The 19,953-nt window shown below is 54.3% G+C and overlaps 8 protein-coding genes across 8 annotated transcripts; 3 read left to right on the top strand and 5 right to left on the bottom strand.

Moving 5' to 3' along the window:
* Positions 1 to 1,454: 1,454 nt before the first annotated feature.
* BKA78DRAFT_97230 (putative cytochrome P450) lies at positions 1,455 to 3,481 on the bottom strand. Its single transcript, XM_066894069.1, has 2 exons — positions 2,996 to 3,481; positions 1,455 to 2,933 (listed from the first exon to the last, which is right to left on the bottom strand). Exons 1-2 carry the CDS (start codon positions 3,202 to 3,204, stop codon positions 1,502 to 1,504), a joined length of 1,641 nt encoding a protein of 546 aa, XP_066746448.1. The 5' UTR covers positions 3,205 to 3,481; the 3' UTR covers positions 1,455 to 1,501.
* Positions 3,482 to 4,561: 1,080 nt separating this feature from the next.
* BKA78DRAFT_293603 (uncharacterized protein) lies at positions 4,562 to 8,820 on the top strand (the record flags this gene model as incomplete). Its single annotated transcript, XM_066886239.1, has 5 exons — positions 4,562 to 4,605; positions 4,675 to 5,158; positions 5,208 to 6,302; positions 6,354 to 7,756; positions 7,806 to 8,820. The coding sequence occupies 5 exons, from the start codon at positions 4,562 to 4,564 to the stop codon at positions 8,818 to 8,820; spliced, it is 4,041 nt and encodes a 1,346-aa protein (XP_066746447.1).
* A 1,584-nt stretch (positions 8,821 to 10,404) lies between these two features.
* Positions 10,405 to 12,183, bottom strand: BKA78DRAFT_248684 (putative arginine permease; the record flags this gene model as incomplete). Its single annotated transcript, XM_066884413.1, has 3 exons — positions 10,405 to 11,450; positions 11,502 to 11,927; positions 11,985 to 12,183. The coding sequence occupies 3 exons, from the start codon at positions 12,181 to 12,183 to the stop codon at positions 10,405 to 10,407; spliced, it is 1,671 nt and encodes a 556-aa protein (XP_066746446.1).
* An 820-nt stretch (positions 12,184 to 13,003) lies between these two features.
* BKA78DRAFT_97132 (uncharacterized protein) lies at positions 13,004 to 13,901 on the bottom strand. The gene is made up of 4 exons (XM_066894067.1): positions 13,816 to 13,901; positions 13,466 to 13,759; positions 13,357 to 13,399; positions 13,004 to 13,302 (listed from the first exon to the last, which is right to left on the bottom strand). Exons 2-4 carry the CDS (start codon positions 13,693 to 13,695, stop codon positions 13,171 to 13,173), a joined length of 405 nt encoding a protein of 134 aa, XP_066746445.1. The 5' UTR covers positions 13,696 to 13,759; positions 13,816 to 13,901; the 3' UTR covers positions 13,004 to 13,170.
* Positions 13,902 to 14,256: 355 nt separating this feature from the next.
* On the top strand, positions 14,257 to 15,202 carry BKA78DRAFT_330425 (cytoplasmic manganese antioxidant oxidoreductase; the record flags this gene model as incomplete). Its single annotated transcript, XM_066889774.1, has 3 exons — positions 14,257 to 14,304; positions 14,530 to 15,018; positions 15,080 to 15,202. 3 exons carry the CDS (start codon positions 14,257 to 14,259, stop codon positions 15,200 to 15,202), a joined length of 660 nt encoding a protein of 219 aa, XP_066746444.1.
* A 226-nt stretch (positions 15,203 to 15,428) lies between these two features.
* On the bottom strand, positions 15,429 to 16,094 carry BKA78DRAFT_293599 (uncharacterized protein; the record flags this gene model as incomplete). Its single annotated transcript, XM_066886238.1, has 1 exon — positions 15,429 to 16,094. One exon carries the CDS (start codon positions 16,092 to 16,094, stop codon positions 15,429 to 15,431), a length of 666 nt encoding a protein of 221 aa, XP_066746443.1.
* An 849-nt stretch (positions 16,095 to 16,943) lies between these two features.
* BKA78DRAFT_97105 (uncharacterized protein) lies at positions 16,944 to 18,081 on the bottom strand. The gene is made up of 2 exons (XM_066894066.1): positions 17,809 to 18,081; positions 16,944 to 17,758 (listed from the first exon to the last, which is right to left on the bottom strand). Exon 2 carries the CDS (start codon positions 17,748 to 17,750, stop codon positions 17,208 to 17,210), a length of 543 nt encoding a protein of 180 aa, XP_066746442.1. The 5' UTR covers positions 17,751 to 17,758; positions 17,809 to 18,081; the 3' UTR covers positions 16,944 to 17,207.
* A 703-nt stretch (positions 18,082 to 18,784) lies between these two features.
* Positions 18,785 to 19,947, top strand: BKA78DRAFT_264163 (Oligosaccharyltransferase subunit Ribophorin II-domain-containing protein). Its single transcript, XM_066885445.1, has 3 exons — positions 18,785 to 18,968; positions 19,025 to 19,223; positions 19,274 to 19,947. Exons 1-3 carry the CDS (start codon positions 18,832 to 18,834, stop codon positions 19,799 to 19,801), a joined length of 864 nt encoding a protein of 287 aa, XP_066746441.1. The 5' UTR covers positions 18,785 to 18,831; the 3' UTR covers positions 19,802 to 19,947.
* Positions 19,948 to 19,953: the final 6 nt, after the last annotated feature.

Here is a 19,953-nt window from a genome sequence, read left to right as displayed (position 1 = left end):
AGCAAGAAAGAAGAGGTGGCGGCAACCTGCCGCCGCCTGACTGCAGCAGTGCATCAACAGGAGAGCGATGTTGGAGATTCAATTCGCATCCATGGCATCTACGCACTCGGCCCCCCGGTGGTTGAGGCAGAGACGATGACGAGAGCATGAGACCACATTTATTTTGCACTTTTACTACATTCTACCCCACTACTATTACTAGTCTTACTATTATACCTTGACCAGAAAATTCCACTTCTTTCGCCATTTGCATTTGTCGAACGCAAAGGAGGGACTCTAAGGTAGTGTACTGTAGGTAGTGGGTGGAGTGAAATGGACAGGCATAGCTGTGAAGAACGTCAACTACGACATTGATTCCAGGAATTGAACGACAGCTTTTTGTTTTCGCTCGAAGGCAGTGGAAGACAACTCCGCCGGCTCCTTTTGCGATGGCTGGACGGCGTGTTCGATAAGAAACTTTCCAACACACAAGTTCTGCCGACATCCTGATCTTCCTAGTGCGTCATGCGATGCAAATTGTCTGATGCATACATAGTTGTACTTGGACTCGTCTTCTCCAATCCATTTAGTCATGTCATAAACCCTTTTGAGTGGCCACTTGCACAGCTCAAGCCTCCAATTGGCAATCAGACAATGGAGCAACAACGAAATTTAAATCTTCGCCTTGGATATACCGCAAGGCAGTTTCGACACTTTTTTTTTTTTTTTCCGAAAAGCTGTTTTTTTGCTCACTTTCCAAGAATCCTTTTAAGATTCATTCTTCGAAGGCGCAGTCTGACAGTCTGACTTTTTTCGTTCAAGCAGCAGGTTGCTTTCAGTTTGCACCTAGGTGCGGCACACATGACATGCGTGAAGACTCTGGGTAGCACCTAGTTGCCCACCTAGGTAGACAGAAGATAGTCAGTGGCACGTGCTGCGCTCTTATAGGGAGGAGATAGGTGCCTAGATGAGAAGGGGCCCAACGGTGGACGACATGCGGTTAGCGGTGTGTACAAGTCAAGACGGTGAAAAAATTCCCAAACACAATCGAAGGTCAACATCATTGCTTTCAACAGCGATTGTACTATACAATGAATACATTGCTCCAACCGCCAACAATTTGATCATGCCCCAGTAATGATGTCAAGTTGCTTTTTTCTTTCGGGGGGTTTGGCTTCGTCCGCATACATACGGTTCGGACCGCAAACAGTACCACATGAATGGTAAACAATGACGCCGACCAAAGTCAAACGCGCAGTACCTGCGCAAAAGAGTCCGTTCAGAATACGGCCGTTGAACGAGGTGAAAAAAAAAAGGCAAAAAATAGAAGGATTCCAGGGGCCAGCACTACTCGTGCTTGTACTAATCGTAAATTTTCCGCTCGTAGCTTATCATCAACTCCCGTCACTGTGTCGTCATTCTGCTTGACCACCTGTCAGTGCCGTCGCGACTTTCGCAAAATTTGCCCCTTGCTGCCCATGAACCCTTTTATTCAGGGCCCAACAAGAGCCGGAAACCTTCTTTACTCGACATACCGCCTCCTCCGCGCCACCACGCGCACCTCCTCCGTCGGCCTCATGATGCCCGTTCCAGGCCGCATCCCGGGCACTTTCCACTCACCGCCGGACGCGGGCTCAAAGTCCCACAGCGACACGATGCTCGCGACGACGGCGAAAATGTGCTTTTCGGCAAAGACGCGACCCTTGCAGATGCCGTGACCGCCGCCCCAGGGTTTCAGCGGCCCGTATGGTGCGCGGCGCTCCCCTGTCGCTGCGTCCACGCGCACGAAGCGGTCGGGGATGAAGCGGTCGGGGTCCGGATATAGCGACGGATCGTGCTGGTGAATTGCGTGTGGGACTGTCACGAAGGTGCCCGGTTGCAGCGTCGCCGATTCGGGCGTGACCTGTAGCGGCTTGGCGATGTAGCGGAGCGAGGACGGCTCGTTGGCGACGCGGAACGTCTCGAGCCAGGTGGAGCGGAGGAGAGGGCAGTGCTTTTGAAGGCCATTCATGTCGAGGCGGGTGATGTATGGATGGGAATAGTCGTTATCTGCGGTCGAGATGGAGACGTGAGGAGCAATTTCTTGCCGTAGAGAGGCAAGCAAACCAGGCGTCGCATAGATGTAGATGATGAGCCATGAAGTGGATGGTTGCATATTCCCATTTTGACCCCAGAGCAGTGCCGCGTCATGATCGCCCCTGTCGCGGTACTTGAAGTCGTACTTGTTGAAGATTTCGTTCCTCTCCATGACAATCTGGCTCACATCTGTTAGATCAAGGGTCGGATCCAAGTCCTCGCCTCTTAGATGTTTGTCCAGTCTTTCAAAGAATTCCGCGAGGCCACGATTGATTCGAGCGCGAGCAGCAAGTCCTTCTTGAAAGTGCTTCAAGGGGGCCCAGAGTGGAACTCCTGCCATGACGAGCGGAAAACAATCATTGTCAAAAGCCCAAAAGTCCCGCAGAACATTGAAATTTCTCTTCATGTAATCAGATCCATACAGCATTGGAATAGAAATGGCGGCCCCAAAACTGCGGATGAGGTTGAAGAGATTCAGTTCTGCTGCTCCCGGTTGATCTTTCGTCTCTGACACCAGCAGCCGATATTGCGCAAGACTTTCCCAGGCAGTCAGGCTGTCTGAAGCCGAGAGTGTGACCAACGAATAGGCATGTCTGGGAATGTTTGCTTCTTCGATACACTCGGACGCAGGCCGATCCGACATGTACACTTTTTCAACCGCGGCAGACAACTCTTTTCGCGCAACGCTAGTCTTTTGACGCAGCGCAGGGTCATCTTCTGAGCCAAATACTCGCACGTGAATCGTCCACGCGACGGGCTCATTGCCAAGAGTATGCAATGGCTGCGAGAGAAATCTCTCAATGCCCTCCTTCTGGTAAATGACTTGGTGGGTAGACGTTACGCCAAACAACGGTCCTCCGTATCTTCGAATGAAGGAACTGACGGCGGAAAGATGATGAGACTTGGCCTCGAGAGACGCGAGAAAAGTCCGGCGACTTACATCAATTTGAGTCGAATACCCCCAGCCACCAAGCAGCTGCTGGCCAGAAATATCTCAAATGGGGCGTATTTCGGTAGAGTAGGCTTACTGGTGGTGATCCCTCGATTCCGAAAGACGGCCCAAATAAGGCCAGCTACTGCTATCAGCGCCAACGTGGAGACCAGATGGTTGGGGCTAGACAAGACAACGACGTGCCCCTGAACGTCCATATCGGCGGGAAGGATTCAAAGACGGGCCAAACTGGCGCAATGAGAGTGTAGACATGCAAAGGAGCATGAAAGATGGCCATGGACTTACCAAGAAGAGAAAGGCATGGCGAGAAGTCTATTCGTGGAAGGCCGAGATGATGGCCGGAGCTCCGGGTGGAGGCTGGTCCGGGGCGACCAACCGGGGAAGGGAGCAGGGGCTGATCAAGCGGTGCGGCAACGAGTTCAGGCACAAAGTTTGGACCCGGGAGCGTCTCGGTGGAGGGAGCTGCGCAAACCTTGAAGAACGAGCACACAAGGTCAAAGATGCGCCGATCAGAGACAAGGCCTTTGGAATATTGTCAGACTTGCTGAGACTGGCTCAGCCGTGCCGCTGTCAATGTGGTGGGCGCGTCAGAAGCAATGTCAACAACAAAAGGTGAGACGCCGCTTGCAGAAAGTGGAGGTTTCGGCACTGGTGCATATGGACAGTATGCAGATGTTGGTGTTGTCGTTGTCATGGTTGTGGATTGCGTCGGCGGCGTCGAGGTGAAGATTCGGAAGGAGTACCGAGGTTAGTCAGCGAGCAGAATTTGGCCATGTCCCAAATTCCATGCTAGCGCCATCGCTCTCGTGGAGTTGATCGAGCATTTCTGCAACACTTTTCCATTCGCCATCGTGAAGTCCATCATGGCCTTTTGATCCTTTGCCACCGATTGCTCCACTGTAGCTGTCGTGCCGCCCGAGATGCTGCCAGTCTGGTGAAGCGAGCGGCCTTGGGCTTCCGGATGCGTCCTGTCCTGCGCACAGTTTGAAGGCATCCCATCCATGTACAACGGCAGCACACTGATTCGGTTCCATGTCCTGTTTGTATCCATCGCGATTGATGCAGTCGGCCCGCCTGCGATCCAGTGCAGTGCAGACAGACATGAGGAGCTCGGTCATCGGCCCGCCACTGCACGCGCAGCCCAGGCGCACACGCACACGCAGCCGCAGCCGCAGCCGCAATCCAATCCCACTTACTCACGCCCAGGGCGCGGGCGTCGCATCATCCTCAACATCGTCAGCTCTTTGCGCTGACCGTCCGACCGTCCTTCGTTCAAACCACCTGTCAAAGCGCGACCTCGAGGGACCCGCGCCTGGCTGAAACCCCAAGCAAGCAGAACGTCGGGACAACGCTCCGGCCCGCGCGGCACTGCGGCAATCCGCTTCGCTGATCGCGGTAGGCCGCTACCCCCCACTGATTCTGCCACAGGCACTTCCCCGTCTGCTGTCTCGATTTTCTCGGCGCGTCTAACCTTTGTCACTGCCTTGCCCTGTTCCCTATTTCCGTCGTTCTTTTGCTGCTTCATGCCTCCAAGTCCCTCCTCGCAACAAGATCATGGCCATGTACCCGGAGGCCGCCAGAGAGAGGGACCTGCATAGGTAACTCACTATTCCTTCTCCGTGGGGCTCCACGTTGATCAACACTAACTAATCGCGCCATTTCATCAGATACTACCAACCCTGGCTCGACGGTCACTTGCAGAGCCTGGTAAATGTCAACAGCGAGGGCGCTGGCCTACCACTCACCTACAAGGGTTACAGGGCCCGTCCCTCGCGCGACAAGGCTCTGACAGCCTTTGCCCAACTCGCGACCCTGAGGCTCAATGTGCGCCGTTGCATGATCTCCCTCGTGGATTCCCACCAGCAATACATCCTCGCCGAAGCCACCCAAACCCTCTCCTTGATCGACGACCTGCGACACCGTCCCGGCGACAACATTTGGCTGGGCCAAACCGTCATCTCGCGTCGCGATGGCGTCGAAGAACACCTCTTCGGCTCCAAGTACACTGCCGCCGACGAAGATGGCAACACCTTCGTCGCCGAGGCCCTGGTGATTCCCGACCTTCGCGAGGACGACAGATTCAAGGATCGCGACTACGTCAAGGGCGACCCTGGCGTTTTGTTCTATGCTGGAGTGCCCATCAGGTCCAAGGTGAATGTTTTGCCGCCTCTTCGGCCGCCCAGAATGCTAACATAGCCAGGCCGGTCACCGCATCGGTGCCTACGCCGTGTCCGACGACAGATGTCGCTCTGGACTATCCATCGAGGAACTCAAATTCATGCAAGACATGGCCACGACAGTAATGGAGCACCTTGAAATGGCTAAGGACCGAGACGACCGCAACAAGGGCGAGCGCATGGTCCGCGGTCTTGCCGATTTTATCGAGGGCGTCTCAGAGGTCGATACGTCCCGTAACCGCGTTGGTCCCATCACGGTGCCATCCTCCTCGGAGGACCCCGTCGATGACAGTATCCTGCTCCGGAGTCCATCGTTCCGTACCCATTCTTCCACGCTCAAGAGGCAGACTGAAAATGCGCGGATCGAAGACAAGGAATCTCCTAGGGCCTCGACAACGCGGTCGTCGTTTTCGTCTACTCTACCGACCAGTATGTCCCGGACCCAACACAAGGACGAACACGAGGACGACGTATCGCGTGTATTTTACAGAGCAGCCAACATCATTCGATCCTCCACGGGCGCAGACGGTGTAGTGTTCTTCGGTACATGTTCGAGCGACATGAAGGGAGCACCCAACGATCCGACCGGACAGGGTCACCCTGACCCAAGTGACGACTCCCAGACTTCGGATAGCGGGCCGCCCTCGAGCTCTGGCGACCAGAGACGGGCCAGAAGAGCGAAAAAGTCACCATCGGTTTCTGGTATCAAGGATGGCGACGCAGCGCAGCAGGAGGGAGACAACACGTTCCGTCCTAACAAGACCTGTGAGGTCATTGGTCTCTCTGTGGATCCAACGACTGCCAAAGAAGAGCTTTTGACGGAAAAGAGCTTCAATTTCTCGGAACGCAGTATGGAACGCTACATCAAAAAGTTCCCGTATGGCAAATTCTTCAGCTTCACGGACCAGGGCGCCGGAATCTCTTCAGACGAAAAATCGGAGCCTGAGCACATTCAAACCATGCGCGGAATCACGTCAACTCCTGACCATGCCAAGAAGACAAAAAAGAAGGGCGAAAAGCTGATACCGACTGAACTTCTGAAAGTACTTCCCGGGATCAGGAGTTTGATTTTCCTTCCACTCTGGGACCCGACTGTGGAGAAATGGGTGGCTGGATCGGTACGTTTTCTTAAATGGGTCTCTTCTTTGCTTTTGCTAACAGTTGTACAGTTTATCTGGGTCAAGACTGCCGGTCGATTAATGAGTCCGGACAATGAGTTGCCATACTTGAAGGCCTTTGGAAACAGCATCATGAGCGAAGTCACGAGAGTTAATGCTCAGAGAGCTGATAGAGCAAAGACGACTTTTATCGCATCTATAAGTCACGAGTTACGATCACCATTGCATGGCATTCTCGGGTCTGTGGAATTTGGACACGAAACGGCGACAACTCCCTATCAGGCATCACTTTTTACATCAATCGAAATATGCGGCAAGACACTTTTGGACACAATCGACCACGTTTTGGATTACGCAAAGATAAACAAGCTCGGGCGATCAAGACGGAAAAGGCATGACGCACGCCATAATAAATCTGTTGGTACTGGCAACAACGAAAACTCTGTCATGGGAGTCACCACAGAATTCGATTTGAGCGCTTTGGTGGAGGAGGTTGTTGAAGCTGTCTGTGCCGGCGATGCTTTCAAAAAAGCGCATGCAGGGGCCTTTTACAGCGGCGGCGTTCCAACTGTCAAAGCACTCACGTCAACTTCGGATGCTTTCGTCAAAGACTCCGTGGACGTGACCTCCGGCCACGACGGTCGCGTAACCATACTGCTCAACGTCTCCCCTGCAGGAGGCTGGAACGTGAAAACTCAACCTGGTGCTCTACGGCGCATAGTCATGAACTTGCTCGGAAATGCGCTCAAGTATACGACGCATGGCTATGTCACGGTCAATCTTCAAGCATGTAGGAGCCCTGATCCGTCCAGGCTCGATGCACATCTCCGCATTGTCGACACCGGAATCGGCATGAGCCAGGAGTACCAGCGAACACGTCTCTTCTCTCCATTTTCTCAAGAAGATCCTTTCGCTGTAGGCACGGGTCTTGGTCTCTCCATCGTCCGGCAAATTATTGACTCGTTGGGAGGAAATATCGACATCAAAAGTGCCAAGGGCGTGGGTACCGAGGTTGACGTCTTCTTGAGCTTGCCGCTGAGCGCTTCGCAAGCAAAGCACCCCGAGAGTGCCATCATGCCTCAAGCCATGTCGACCAAGGGAACCAGAGTGTGTCTCTTGCGGCCGGATGCCATGTGCTCGGCTCCTGAGTCGCAAGAGTGCATAGAAGAGAACCGCGAAGAGAATCGCCTAATCAGTTCATTCCGGGATACGTGCGTGACTTGGTTTGACATGGAAGTCGCAGAAGCCAACTCAATGCATGAAGTTGACGCCGACATCTTCTTCGTCACTGAGCCCGCCTTGGTCAACCAGCTGTTCGAGTTTCACGCAAGCAAGAGCGGCACAGCGCCTCTGGTCATCGTTTGTCGCAATCCTTCGGAGGAAATAGCGCTCAAAGCCCGAGAGGAACATCGCCTTCACGCTCTTGGAAGACACGTGGAAGTTGTCGCCCAACCGTAAGTACAGTGTCTCTCCGAGCTATCAAAATGCTAATAACTTATATAGATGTGGCCCTCGAAAACTCGCGCGATTAATATCGACGTGCCTTCGCTACATCGAGGAAGAATCTCTTCGGCCAATATCGACCCGAGCAACCAGCGCCCCTCCAGTCTTGGCTGAACCAAGAAAGGGATCACTCTCTGACACTACTGGACAGCTTCCCTACCGCAGTGGCCCCGTTCGTAGTCTGAGCGGAAACGAGGTACCCTCCATAATTGAAGTTCCGGAGATGTCGCTGCTCCGTGACGCCATCAAGACAAACCAAGACAGCAGTCAGCCCTCCATAACACACACGCCAGCAACACCAGCAGGAGACAACACACCAACCAACAGCATCGCCAGTCTACCGCGCGATGACCGTCTACACATTCTGGTCGTGGACGACAACCCCATCAACCTGCAGCTCCTCGTCATGTTTATGAAGAAGCACAAGTACGCCTACGTCGAAGCAACAAATGGCCTCGAAGCCTTTGAACGCTACAAAGAAGCCACCATCACTTTTTCAACTCCGCCACCCCCTATGCCGTTGTGGTCTCCTAGCTCAGACGGCTCATCACCCGCCCCATCGAACGCATCCTTTTCCTTCTCTGAGTCGGCAACCTCCGCATCCGCCTTTTCTACATCCCCGAAACTCGCCCCCACAGACCGAAAGCCGCACTCATTCGAACCGACCCTAAACCTAGACGACACCCCAACGTCAACCCCTGTGACAGCCGCCATAGACGCTCCCGAAATCATCACCACGCCGCCCCTCCACCCTCCACCGCCCGGATCAATAGTCAAGAAGTCATTCGACTACGTGCTGATGGATATTTCCATGCCCGTCATGGATGGCTTCGCGGCAACGCGCGAAATCCGCCGCTACGAGCAAGAAAAGGGCCTCAAACCGGCCAAGATAGTCGCCCTCACCGGCTTGGCATCGGCGCAAGCACAAGAAGAGGCGATGGGCAGTGGAATCGATCATTACCTGCCCAAGCCGGTCAAGTTTGCAGAGTTGAGAAAGCTTGTCGAGAGGGTGTGAGTGGTGTGTTGTTGACAAAGAGATGAATTGGTAGTCCTTGGGGTTGTGTTCTTGTGGGACGAGTGGCAGGTTGTCTGGTGAGAAATTGTCAAGCGAGCGTGCGAACAAGAATTTTTTTTCTTCTTTTCATTCTTCTCGGCTCGTGCAATTCCCATTGTCGTTGCTGTCCTTGATTGCCTTTCCTACACGAAAAAACTCTTGCATTAGCCAGGTCGCATGCACGCATTGAAGAGAGCAGGCAGGCAGAGAGACTAGAGAACCTGCGGGGTGGACGGATGACGCATCATCAGCAAGGCAAGCGAGCGAGCGACGCATATTATCATTTGCAAATTTGGACTTTTCATGGATACGGATAGGTATGGATACCCTTTTTGGCTCTGGCTGGTTGGTTGGTAAGCGTCAGGCGAGTGGGTGGTGGATGGCCGGCTGGCTGGCACCCATGTTGATTGATGCGAATACATCGATATCATTTCACTGCTTGTATCCTCACTAGATGCAGGTAAACAAGCTCTTGACGAATAGTAGAAGGTATACACGAAAGACGGACCGTTTTGATAGATGCGCGCTCCGAGTAATTATTTACTATGGTTGGCCATGATTGCTCCCTTTGCACACTTTTGCTTTTCTGATGGGAGGAACACTCTCCCATCACTCCTTCAGCCACTTTGTACGCAGGTGGCCAGTCCTGTTTTACCTGATCACCGCGCAGTTCATCGATTGACAACCAGTTCCCGCCCTGCCCATGATATGGTGGCTTCCGGGACCTCTGATCTGGCCACGGAAAGATTTCGAGCCCAGAGACCAACCGTCTGAAAGGAGACGACGTCTGGGTCGCTTCGCCACAGTGACGGTACTAGCGGCAGAGAAGCAGGCAGGCGCGCCCTGCATCACCAGAACCCGACTGGCCAAGCTAGGAAGGAGCAAGTCAGACAGCCGCCGTGAAGAATGGGACAGCGGCGGACAGGACATGCATGTTGAGCGTCAAGGCACTGACGTGACAGCATGCGAGTCAGTCAAGGCCAGCCAGATGCACACGAATGCAGGCTAGAGGTGCTGCTCAGGTCCAGACTCTAGCTCAGTGAGCTTTAGTCGGCTGCACAAACTCCACAAAACGCACTCGAAGGAGCGGTTGCAAAAAATGGTCAACTTCTGCCTCCTGTGGGCTTTTACAGATGGGCGATGACCACTCGATGAAGGTGGAAAGAGAGGGGAGATGAACAGTTCGAAATTGAAGTATATCTAGAGTCATCGATGAAGACGAGATTGAAGGCATTGGATGTTAGTTGATATGTTGTTCATTTTTTGATCAATATTAGATTCAATCAAAGGCAAATGCCATGAAATGCTCAACCACCGAAATTGCGTTGCTCCCAAAATTGCAATCCGGAACCGAAAACATGCCCCCCTTTTTGTCGCGCATCTCCAGACTAACAATCGAATCGTCATTACATCGCCGTGCCGTATACAAGCGTCACCCCATTTTTTGAGACCGAAAGAAAAAAGAGCCCATTCACAGACGAGAGGAAATAGCAAACCCCCAAAAACGCCTTCGAAGCCAACACCGGTCCGCCGTGCAATGAATGCTCAACCCCTCATCTTGCTCTTCATGCGCGAAAAGAAGCCCTCGCTGCTCTCCTCCCACACCTCCGTCTCGGGCTGCAGGCGTCCAGTGTCAATGTCGGCCTCCAAGGGGTCGACAAACTTGGAGCCGGTGACGAGCATGTGGACGACGAAGAGCACGACGAACAGGATGAGCGAGACGTAGGCGACGAAGAAGTCGGACGTGTTCCACGGGATGAAGGCGGTGAAGCCCTGCGTCAGGATGATGACGACGTTGAAGAAGAGGCCGTACCACGCGGTGAAGGGCTGGAGGCTGCCAATGTAGGGCAGCGACTGGCGGCTGATGCCGCGCGCCTTGAGGATGCGCATGAAGGCAATCTGGCACCAGTTGATGCAGCCCCAGCTGATGAAGCCGGCGACGCCCGAGATGTTTTGGAACCAGTCGAACACGGAGCCGCCGGTCGACGACAGGTTCATGAAGGCGAGGAGGCCGATGGCGGCTGTGAAGGCGACCGAGTAGTAGGGGACACCGCCCTTGGTCGTCTTGGAGAAGAACTTGGGCGCGCAGCCGGCGTCGGCGAGACCGATGATCATGCGGCTGCCAGAGTAGACGTTGGCGTTGGCGGCGGAGAGGACGACGGTGAGGAGGACGCCGTTGATGACGCCTGGCAGCGTCTTGATTCCGGCGAGCTTGGCCGCAATGACGAGCGGCGAGCTGGAGGCGTCGTTGCCTTGGCTGAGAAGACCTGGGTCGTTGTAGGGAACAAGGAGACCAACGAAGAAGATGATGGCCATGAAGAAGAGCAGAATCATCCAGAACGTGTTGCGGATGGCAGCCGGAACCGTCTTCCTGGGGTTGGCAGTCTCTCCGGCACCGATACCGACCAGCTCAGTGCCCTGGTACGTGAAGCCGGCCTGGATCATGACGGCCCAGAATCCGACGAACTTGGCCGTGGAGCCCTTGGACTCGAGGAGGTAGGGCGCAAAGGCGCCAGGAGTGCCCCAGTACTTGAAACCGAGGTAGCCGTTCTTGCCAACGCCCGCGTCGACACAGATGGCAAAGATGGTGACTGTCAGGGGTCAGCGCCGAGAGAATTTGGAATCGAGAGGAGCCTCCATACATCCTATGACCATGAGCACCTTGATACCAGCAAACCAAAACTCAAGCTCGCCGTAAAACTTGACGGGCAAAAAGTTGACGGCAGTGATTGCGACCCAGAAAATCGCAATGAAGATGGCAATCGACAAGTCCCTGTCCCAGTACTGAATGATCAAGCCAGACGCGGTGAGCTCGAGGGCGTAGGTAAGAGCCCACGAAACCCAGTAAATCCAACCCATTGCGAAACCCAAGCTAGGGTGAATGAAGCGCGCAGCATATTGGCAGAAGGCACCCGAGACGGGAATGTACGTTGCCATTTCCGCAAGGCAGACGCAGACCGAGTATACAATGGTTCCGATGAAGGCGTATGCGATGAGCGCGCCAGCGGGACCAGCCTCCGCAATGGCTTCGCCGCTACCGATGAAGAGACCCGTTCCAATGGTACCACCTGCATTGCGCTCGGGTTAGACATGGCGGGGAGGCTATGTGTGCCAGGTAGTCGCACCTATTGCGATCATTTGAAGGTGGCGGCTCTTGAGATTCCTCTTGAGCTCTTGTGTCCCATTGGGGCCCTGCTTTTCGAGATCTCCGGAAGAGGAACCATCGCTGCCTGGAAACTCTTGAGCTCCATCGGCGGCGCCCGTCTTGGTGTTTGGTGTGGAATTGGCGATGGCGTCGACGCCCTTCTCATCGTACGCTGCCATGCTGGCGGGTGAGCGTACAAGACTTCAGAGACGAAGCGGTTACAATCGGATGACAATTTGACGGCGGAGGGTGCTTCGCAATTGCAGTGGCGATAGAAGCTGAAAGACGGGAGGCTTGAGAATTGAAGAGACGCGGACACGGATGGCTATAACGCGAAAAGAAGGCAACGGGAAAAGTCGTGAGAGTCACAGCAAAAAGCTGGAGCGACGCCATCTTGGAGTCCGTGAGCTCCGCTGGTTGGGACCTTGAAGCTCGGGTGAGCAGAGTTTTTCTCAGGTAACAGCGCGTGGAGGAGTGGGTCTGAAATCTCTGTTTGGCAGTTTTGCCAGCGAGTGGCACGTCCCCGGCAAAGGTTCCTGGCCGTTGGGCCTTTAAAGAGCTTCTGCCGTGCAAGACCGAGGTTGATAGGCCTAATAATATTTGCAAAGCGGCGTGGCTCACTATATTCGCGGTTGTGATGCTCGCACATCACACCTTTTGAAGAGGATCCGAGATGGGAGAAGCATTTCGGCGTCGTCGGCGTACACGCGGCCCGAGGTGGCGACAGACCCAGGACTCCCAAGTGCCACAGCGTCTACGGCGCGGGAGTCGAGGCGATAGATGGTCGGTCAGAATGTCACCTTATCTGATGATGAAGATGAGAAGGACATGAGGTTCGTGAGTGGCGCGTAGCCAAGGACGCGGCGATGTCGGTACCCTGTCAATCCGTCTTGTCGCGGCGGGTAGGGCTGAGCAACTGACAAGTGAACCTGTGGCTGGGAATCACTCCGATAGGTGAGGACTGCCGAACAGAGACGATTCTGTAAAGACGCTGTCTGGAAAAATGCCCCACGATCTGCTGCCGTTAAAGGTATCGATAGCCCTGCTGTGGAACTTGCACAATCCTTCCCAGATCCCAGAATCCTTAACCTTCAACTCCAAAACCCGACCCGAACCCAAGCTCTATCCGGCGCCTTTGCTGGAACGAAACAAGACAATGACGACCCTCAATTATACCCGATGATGCCCTCGGCGACCCGCTCTCCGCCGCGTACAATCGACACTCGGCGGCCAATGATGCCTCGCTCCGTGCCGACGCAAAGCTCCAGAGCCTCCGGCAGGTCCATCAGCGCGTAGTCCTGGTGTTCATCCACTGAGGGTTTCAGCTCGATCGCGTGGAGGGCAGTGCGGACCTCGTCGCTTATTGGCGCTTGCGTGCGGAGGTCTCCATCGCGGCTGTTCAGCGCGTGGACCGTTAGCTGGGCTCGACGAGACGAGGAGCTTTGGGAATTTCCGGCTTACTGGATGAGCATGGAGCAGTTTTTTAAGCCGTCGATGGACACGCCATCCCTGGCACGGAGGACGGCCCGCGTGTGTGCATTGGAAAGGTTCTGGTGGTTGTGGAAGAGCAAGTCGCAGCTGGCGACAGGCTCATTGGCGACGGGCGAGCCGGTAGCGTCGTGCGGAGAGCGCAGGACAGCAATGGTGCCGCCTGTGGAAAGTCGAGTCGAGTTGCAAGCGTCTCCGCACATGGTGGTGGAGCTGTCGAATCGGCTTTTTCGGTCTTCGGCTCCCGTTGCACTCTGAATCAACCGCGTCGCAGCGTCAACACCACGTTTTGTACCGACTTGTATAAAGGGGGTTTGACCAACCTCTCCTGTTGCAACCCAGCTTCTTATATCTCGACAAGTCCACGCCGTTGGCCCGTTCAGTCCGTCCTGAGCGTCGTTTCAGCCGTTGTTTGTTTCACGGAGCACCGCTGCGGTTGTATGAGCAAGTTATTCGTGCCTATTGAGCAAGTTTGAGCTTCTTTGGTACTTGCATCCTCCTCACCACAGCCAGTCACCGTCTCTTATAGTTGCCGCTGGAAATTGGACACCTTGTGGAAAATGCCTTCTGTGCTTGGCCGGAAGACATCATGGTGTCATAACTCTCTCACGAGCTGCGACCCCGCACCCACCACGAGGATGAACACCTTCTTGTCCTTAGCCGTCTCTCTCCTTGTCGCCTCCAATCTTGTTGCTACTGTCTCTGCTTTTCAACTTCCCTTCTTCAGCAATTTGAATCTATCAATCGGAGAGAACACCACCGCCATGTCTGTCCAAAAATACTCCCTTCCGAAGCTTCCCTACCCATACGATGTAAGTACCCGTTCTATTATACCTCGACTCCTATCATCGTGGTCTTTTGGATCCCGTTGAGAATCACTGGCTTCCGAGTCTGGTGAACCATCACAACCATCACCAGACCTCCTATCCCCTATCCACCAAATCCGACAGTCCCAAGATGCACCTTCACCGCCGTTGACACAGCCACCCATCACCCTCTTGTACCCAAGACACCAATGCCACTAACACACGCCCAAGGGACTGGAGCCGGCCATCAGCAAGCAAATCATGGAGCTGCACCACAGCAAGCACCACGCAACATACGTGACGAACCTCAACGCTGCGCTCAGCAAGTACAGCAACGCAATCACATCCTGCGACATCCCCGACCAGATCCAGCTGCAAGCGGCCATCCGCTTCAACGGCGGCGGCCACATCAACCACTCGCTCTTCTGGGAGAACCTGGCCCCGCCAAACTCGTCCGACACCAAGCTTGCGTCTGCTGCACCTTCCCTTGCCGCCAAGATCCAAGATACCTTTGGTGGCGAGCAGCAGTTCCGCGAGAAGTTCACCGCGGCCCTGCTTGGTATCCAGGGCTCGGGATGGGGCTGGCTCGTCAAGGTTGAAGGTGCGACCAAGGAGCCGCGTTTGGCTATCGTTACGACGAAGGACCAGGACCCGGTCGTTGGGCCCGGCGAAGTACCCCTTTTCGGCGTCGACATGTGGGAGCATGCGTATTATCTGCAGGTATGTTTGCGTTGCTTTGCCATGTGCTGGGCTTAGGGGCTAATGTTGTGTTTGTGTGCAGTACTTGAACGGCAAGGCGGCCTATGTGGAGAACATCTGGAGTGTCATCAACTGGAAGACGGCTGAGGAGCGTTTCAAGGGCTCTCGCGACGACGCTTTCAAGGTGCTCAAGGCCTCGCTCTGAGGGCTTGTAGACGCAATGGAGAACGATGCGAACGTGGCGTCGGCTGCGAACGAAAATGGATCTTGTCATGTCTGTACCTAATTTGCAAAAGTCGACCATTTCAAGGAATGCAGTCGTCCCCTGAGCTGGATGTGTCGCCCCATCTGTGCCTGGGGCATTTGGTGGCATCAATCATCAATCGTACCCCATGCTCATTTGCCAGTCTGAGAGACCGCTCGAATCGCCACTACCTCGCAGCCGCAGGACCAACTCCGGCGTCACCGGCCGCACCTTCTGGCGCCTCCGGACGCGCTCTCTGCTCCTTCCCAAGTACAACTACCAACGAGTCAGTTTGCGTTCCTCTAGCCACACGACGCACCCATTGCACAAAGAAAACGGGACTTTGAAAAGATGAATGACACTTACCCCTCTCATACAACATCCAACTCGACACAATAGCGACAGGCGCCGCGACGATCGCCGCCAAAACGCGTCGGTAAGTCGGCTTATACTCCTCCTTCATCTCGCCCTTGCGCTGCTGCTGCTGCTGCTGCCTCTTTTTCGCCTCCTCTTCTGCTTGCTGCTGTCGCTGCCACTGCCGTGCATGCTCCATGGCCTTGTTGCTCCGCGCCTGTTGGCGCGCTGCCGCGGCTTCTTCGTCTTCCTTGCTATTGCTGGTACGAGTGCTGTTGCTGGTGCTCCCGGCCTTGACCCGCTGCGCCGCCCCTGATGCTGATGCTTGCTGAGCTGCGGGCTTGGATTTTGCCGTTCTTGATCGCGGGCTGTGCGCTTCGCCCTTTTGGTCGGCCTTCAAAGTCGCGGCGGCAGAACGAGCGCGGACAAAGGTCAGGGGACGCGCGATAATGTATTGGGGCCGCAGAGGGCGGCGGAGTAGCGTGAGAGTTGAATTCATCTTGCAGTTTGTCGTGCTGATGTGATTCGTAAAACTGCAGGCGAATTGAGTGTGTGAGGTGAGGGGCTTAGGTACGCGACGAGCGAACGATCGCGCAGCGCGTTCTCCTGGCGTTTTGATCTAATTCGGAATTGCACAGACAGTTGTCGCGCTCTCTCTAAGTGCTTGATTGGTCGGTTGCGCTACCGTTTGATTTTTGGCTTTGTGGCTCTGATGAGTTGTCGAATTGTGGTTCAGGGACTAGTGAGTCACTGTTGTAGCCAGGGACTGGATGGGTTGACCCCAGCTGTTGGCAGCTTCGAGAGAATATGGTTGAGGGTTGAATAGACGCGTTTCCCTGGCTCTTGTTTGAGGCTTTCCTGTCGCGTCGTCTCACGTCTCCTGGTTTCCCTGTCTTCCTCGATGTAGAGCTCGCTGGCCAAAGCTCAATCACGGAATCCAGTCGTTCTGCGCGCTGGGACTGTGTCAATGCTGGTTCCTTCACAATTGGCCTCGTCTGGGCAGTCGTAGTCGCCAAAGCAGCAGTCACGAACTGTTCAAGTCGAGCTTTGAGGTCAATAGAAGCTACAGGCGCGTCGTGTCTGGATCGTGGGGGAGCCTCGGGCCGAGCCTCCGGCTGACTGCCAGGGATCGGCGCTCGGGAGCCCGAGCAGCGACTCCCCCGCCTCCGCCTCGCACGGACCCTACACCTGTTTTGGACTGGACACTGCTGCTGCTGGTTCAAGATGACTGCTGCAAGAATTCAATCATGAGGGAATGGGCTTTCACTCGGCTTGTTGAAGTAATGACTTTATCGTTTTCTTCAGAAATCACTTGCAATGAATCGGGGCTTGTTGAAATCTGCTCTTTTGCAACAGCAGCTCGTCGGAATAAATTGAACAAGACTAGATGCGTGAAGAACAGACCATGAGCTCAACTAAATACATAGCAATTTGCGCTTTGATGAAATATTTGAAGCATCCAAAAGTCAGCCCGGAAATCACTCGTCCCATCGCTCGCCTCCAATGAAACATCCTTTAAACGCCGTGAGAGAGTACGCCATAATCACTAAATGCAGCAAGAAAAAGACATGATCCGTCTCGAAAGCCCCAAAAGTCCACACAAAATGGCCGCTCAAGCAGCACACTGGACCAACTTCTCCAGGGCCTTGAGGGCCACGATGGCGTCGCCAAAGTCCTCGGACATCTCCTCAAGAGTTCCCTTGAGTACCCTGACTCTCCAATCGACCGACAAGTAGAATTTGCGCATGGTTTGCGCCTCCTTCGCCATGTCTGGGAAACCAATGGCCTCCAGCTTTTTGATGAGGTCGCCATGCACGCCGTTGTCGAAAGCGTTAACGACCCGTCTGGCCGTCCGCTTCATCTCAATGTTGAAGCGGCGGATGTTGGAGACCTCGGTGGCCAGATCCAGGAGACCGGGGGAGAACTTTGGCGAGCGCATGCGCTTCTTCTTCTCGCCAGACTGGCGGGCCTCCTCTTCCTGCTTCTCCTTGAAGGCCTTGGCCTTCTTCGTCCACTCGACATTGGCCTTGAGGCAGATGGCCTCGACGGCGTGGTGGTAATTTTCTCGCCTGCGACGGCGAGACTCGCGCTCTATCGCCGACTTTGGCGAGCCTCTGCGCTTGTCGGCGGGACTGGCGGGGTTGGTAGCTGCCATTTTGTTGTCTATGGAGATATTAGTCTGTGCAATTGAAAGAAAACTTCAAGGAACCTACAGATTGAGGGTGTTTAAGTGCGAATTTTTAAGGTAGACAGTTGGATGTCTGCTGTTCAGGGACCAGAGCCTTGTCGGAGAAGAGTGCGTGTGGAGAAGTGTTTGAAAGGTTAAAGAGAGAAAGGTGTTGTGGCTTTTCAAGTGGAAGGAGTGGATGGAGACAGTGGTGAAAAGTCGATGGATTCGAGATGTAGCAGGTCTCTGGCCATCTTTTATACAAGAATTGAGATTCGACTTTTGTCTGAGGAAGCTATGAATTGACTGGTACTCACCTCACAGCCCAGTACTCGATTTGGACTGTTCGATCCCTGTCAGTGTTGTCCCATGGATTGATTGACCCCAGACCGCAGTTCGGCAGTGCACAAGCCCTATATCGAACCAGAGTCTTTGACGGAATTCAGTCATACACCGTCCCCAACATTTGACCCTCCATCGGCTCGTAGCCTTCAACGCCAAATTATCAGGATGGTGGTTAGAGACGAATCAAAAATTGTCAGATGGCTGAAAGGAAAAGGGAAAGTATCATTGGAGGCCGACGGCATTGGTTCCATCATATCAGCTAGAATGGTCGTTGGGGAAGTCGCGACGAGAAATTTTTCTTTCGACCCAGCTTGCGCTGAGAATGAGAGCAGATCCAGCACATGATTGCTTTTCAATGGCTCCCGCCACTGAGAAGACCTTGGCTTCTACCAATTCTTGCGATCCAGCTCTAAGTAACGCGAATACGTCCGTTAGCGAAGTCGGCACTCCAGTAGATTTCGAGAACCCAGAATTGAGAAACATGCATTTGGAATCCACTGAATCATTCAATAATGCAGGTATAGACAGAGTGGTCAATTGTGATTTTTGATGGTGATAGTGAAAGTTGGTGTTGAGTGCTGGCTCCCGCTTCGGAGGGGACGCGGCGAGCTTTCGACAGTTGGTCCGTGCGACAACGCGCTTACGTCTCCTCTAACACCTGGCAGCTTGCAGCTCCAGTGCAAGACGACCTTCAAGCACGCCGCACAACCCCAATTGGCCCACGATGCGCTTTTCCTTCGTCTCGAGTCTTCTGCTTGCCGGTGCCAGCGCCGTTAGTGCTGCGTCCTCATGGAGCTTCGACGATGCCACTTTGACTGTCCAGGCCAAAGGCGCTGGCGTTGGCGGAGGTGTGAAGGAGAAGTACAGCTTGCTTTCAAACGCAGAGTTGCGACACAAAGCTGACCATCAGTCTGTAGGCTTGACCCAACGACGCCTCTGAGCAAGTCAATCGCTCTCGGAGCTACCGACACCCTCAAAATCATCCTGTCGACCGTCGAGGGCAAGAAGGCGAAGAGGCCGCACCAAGCGTTCCTTACTTTGACGGACCCCAAGACTGGCCTCGAGGACGCTTTCGCTCTCAGTGTCAAGGATAATGGAAAGGGCAAGGTCGAGCTGGTATGCACACTATTCCTGCACAAATCATTGGCATCGCTAATATCAGGTAGACCCAGAAGGACCTCCCCTACCAATTCATCACCACCAGCACTCCCCTCAAGGCGGCCCTCGTCATCGCATCATTCGGTTCGTCGGAGCCCTACAAGGCTGACGTTTTCGACGTCGAAGTCAAGCGCGACCCCAACGTTCCCCTCGCCATCCCCGAGCCTCCTGTCCGCTACGGCAAAAAGGACGAGATTCACCACATCTTCAAGGAGGACCCGCGCAACCCTCCCAAGATGATCACGCTCGTGTTTGCTGCCGCGGTTGCTGCTACGCTGCCCGTCTTGCTCATCGCTTGGGTCGCTCTCGGTGCCAACGTAAACCACCTGCCCAAGGCTCTGGGCGCTGCCCCCGCGTCCCACGCGCTCTTCTTTGGTTCCGTCGTTGCGCTCGAGGGCATTTTCTTCCTCTACTACACCTGCTGGAATCTTTTCCAGACTCTGCCCGCGGTGGGTGCGGTCGGTGTTGTGGCTCTCCTGAGTGGTAGCCGCGCCTTGTCGGAAGTCCAGGAGCGCAGACTCTCGGGACAGCGATAATTCTTGAATGAAAATAGAGAATTGCATATTTACCTGGCGAGGTTCTATCGAATCATGTAAGGGGACTCCCAAGCATAGAGGTTGGAAAAAAGCATGAAATAAATTTCAACAGATAACTAGGTTGAATTGACTTGAACCAAAAGCATTGTCCA

The sequence above is a fragment of the Phyllosticta capitalensis genome, assembly GCF_038381095.1.
Source record: "Phyllosticta capitalensis strain CBS 128856 chromosome Unknown BKA78scaffold_3, whole genome shotgun sequence".
NCBI classification, from domain to species: Eukaryota; Fungi; Ascomycota; class Dothideomycetes; order Botryosphaeriales; family Phyllostictaceae; genus Phyllosticta; species Phyllosticta capitalensis.
This window is presented reverse-complemented; position numbering and strand designations above follow the sequence as displayed.

Coding starts and splice junctions, on each gene's coding strand:
- BKA78DRAFT_97105 (XM_066894066.1), bottom strand. CDS start 17,750: ATGGCAGCTACCAACCCCGCCAGTCCCGCCGACAAGCGCAGAGGCTCG.
- BKA78DRAFT_97132 (XM_066894067.1), bottom strand. CDS start 13,695: ATGTGCGGAGACGCTTGCAACTCGACTCGACTTTCCACAGGCGGCACC. Junction 13,400..13,465: donor AACTGCTCCATGCTCATCCA/GTAAGCCGGAAA, acceptor CGCGCTGAACAG/CCGCGATGGAGACCTCCGCA. Junction 13,303..13,356: donor AAGCGCCAATAAGCGACGAG/GTCCGCACTGCC, acceptor GATGAACACCAG/GACTACGCGCTGATGGACCT.
- BKA78DRAFT_264163 (XM_066885445.1), top strand. CDS start 18,832: ATGCGCTTTTCCTTCGTCTCGAGTCTTCTGCTTGCCGGTGCCAGCGCC. Junction 18,969..19,024: donor GGCGGAGGTGTGAAGGAGAA/GTACAGCTTGCT, acceptor ATCAGTCTGTAG/GCTTGACCCAACGACGCCTC. Junction 19,224..19,273: donor GAAAGGGCAAGGTCGAGCTG/GTATGCACACTA, acceptor AATATCAGGTAG/ACCCAGAAGGACCTCCCCTA.
- BKA78DRAFT_97230 (XM_066894069.1), bottom strand. CDS start 3,204: ATGGACGTTCAGGGGCACGTCGTTGTCTTGTCTAGCCCCAACCATCTG. Junction 2,934..2,995: donor GGTATTCGACTCAAATTGAT/GTAAGTCGCCGG, acceptor TTCCGCCGTCAG/TTCCTTCATTCGAAGATACG.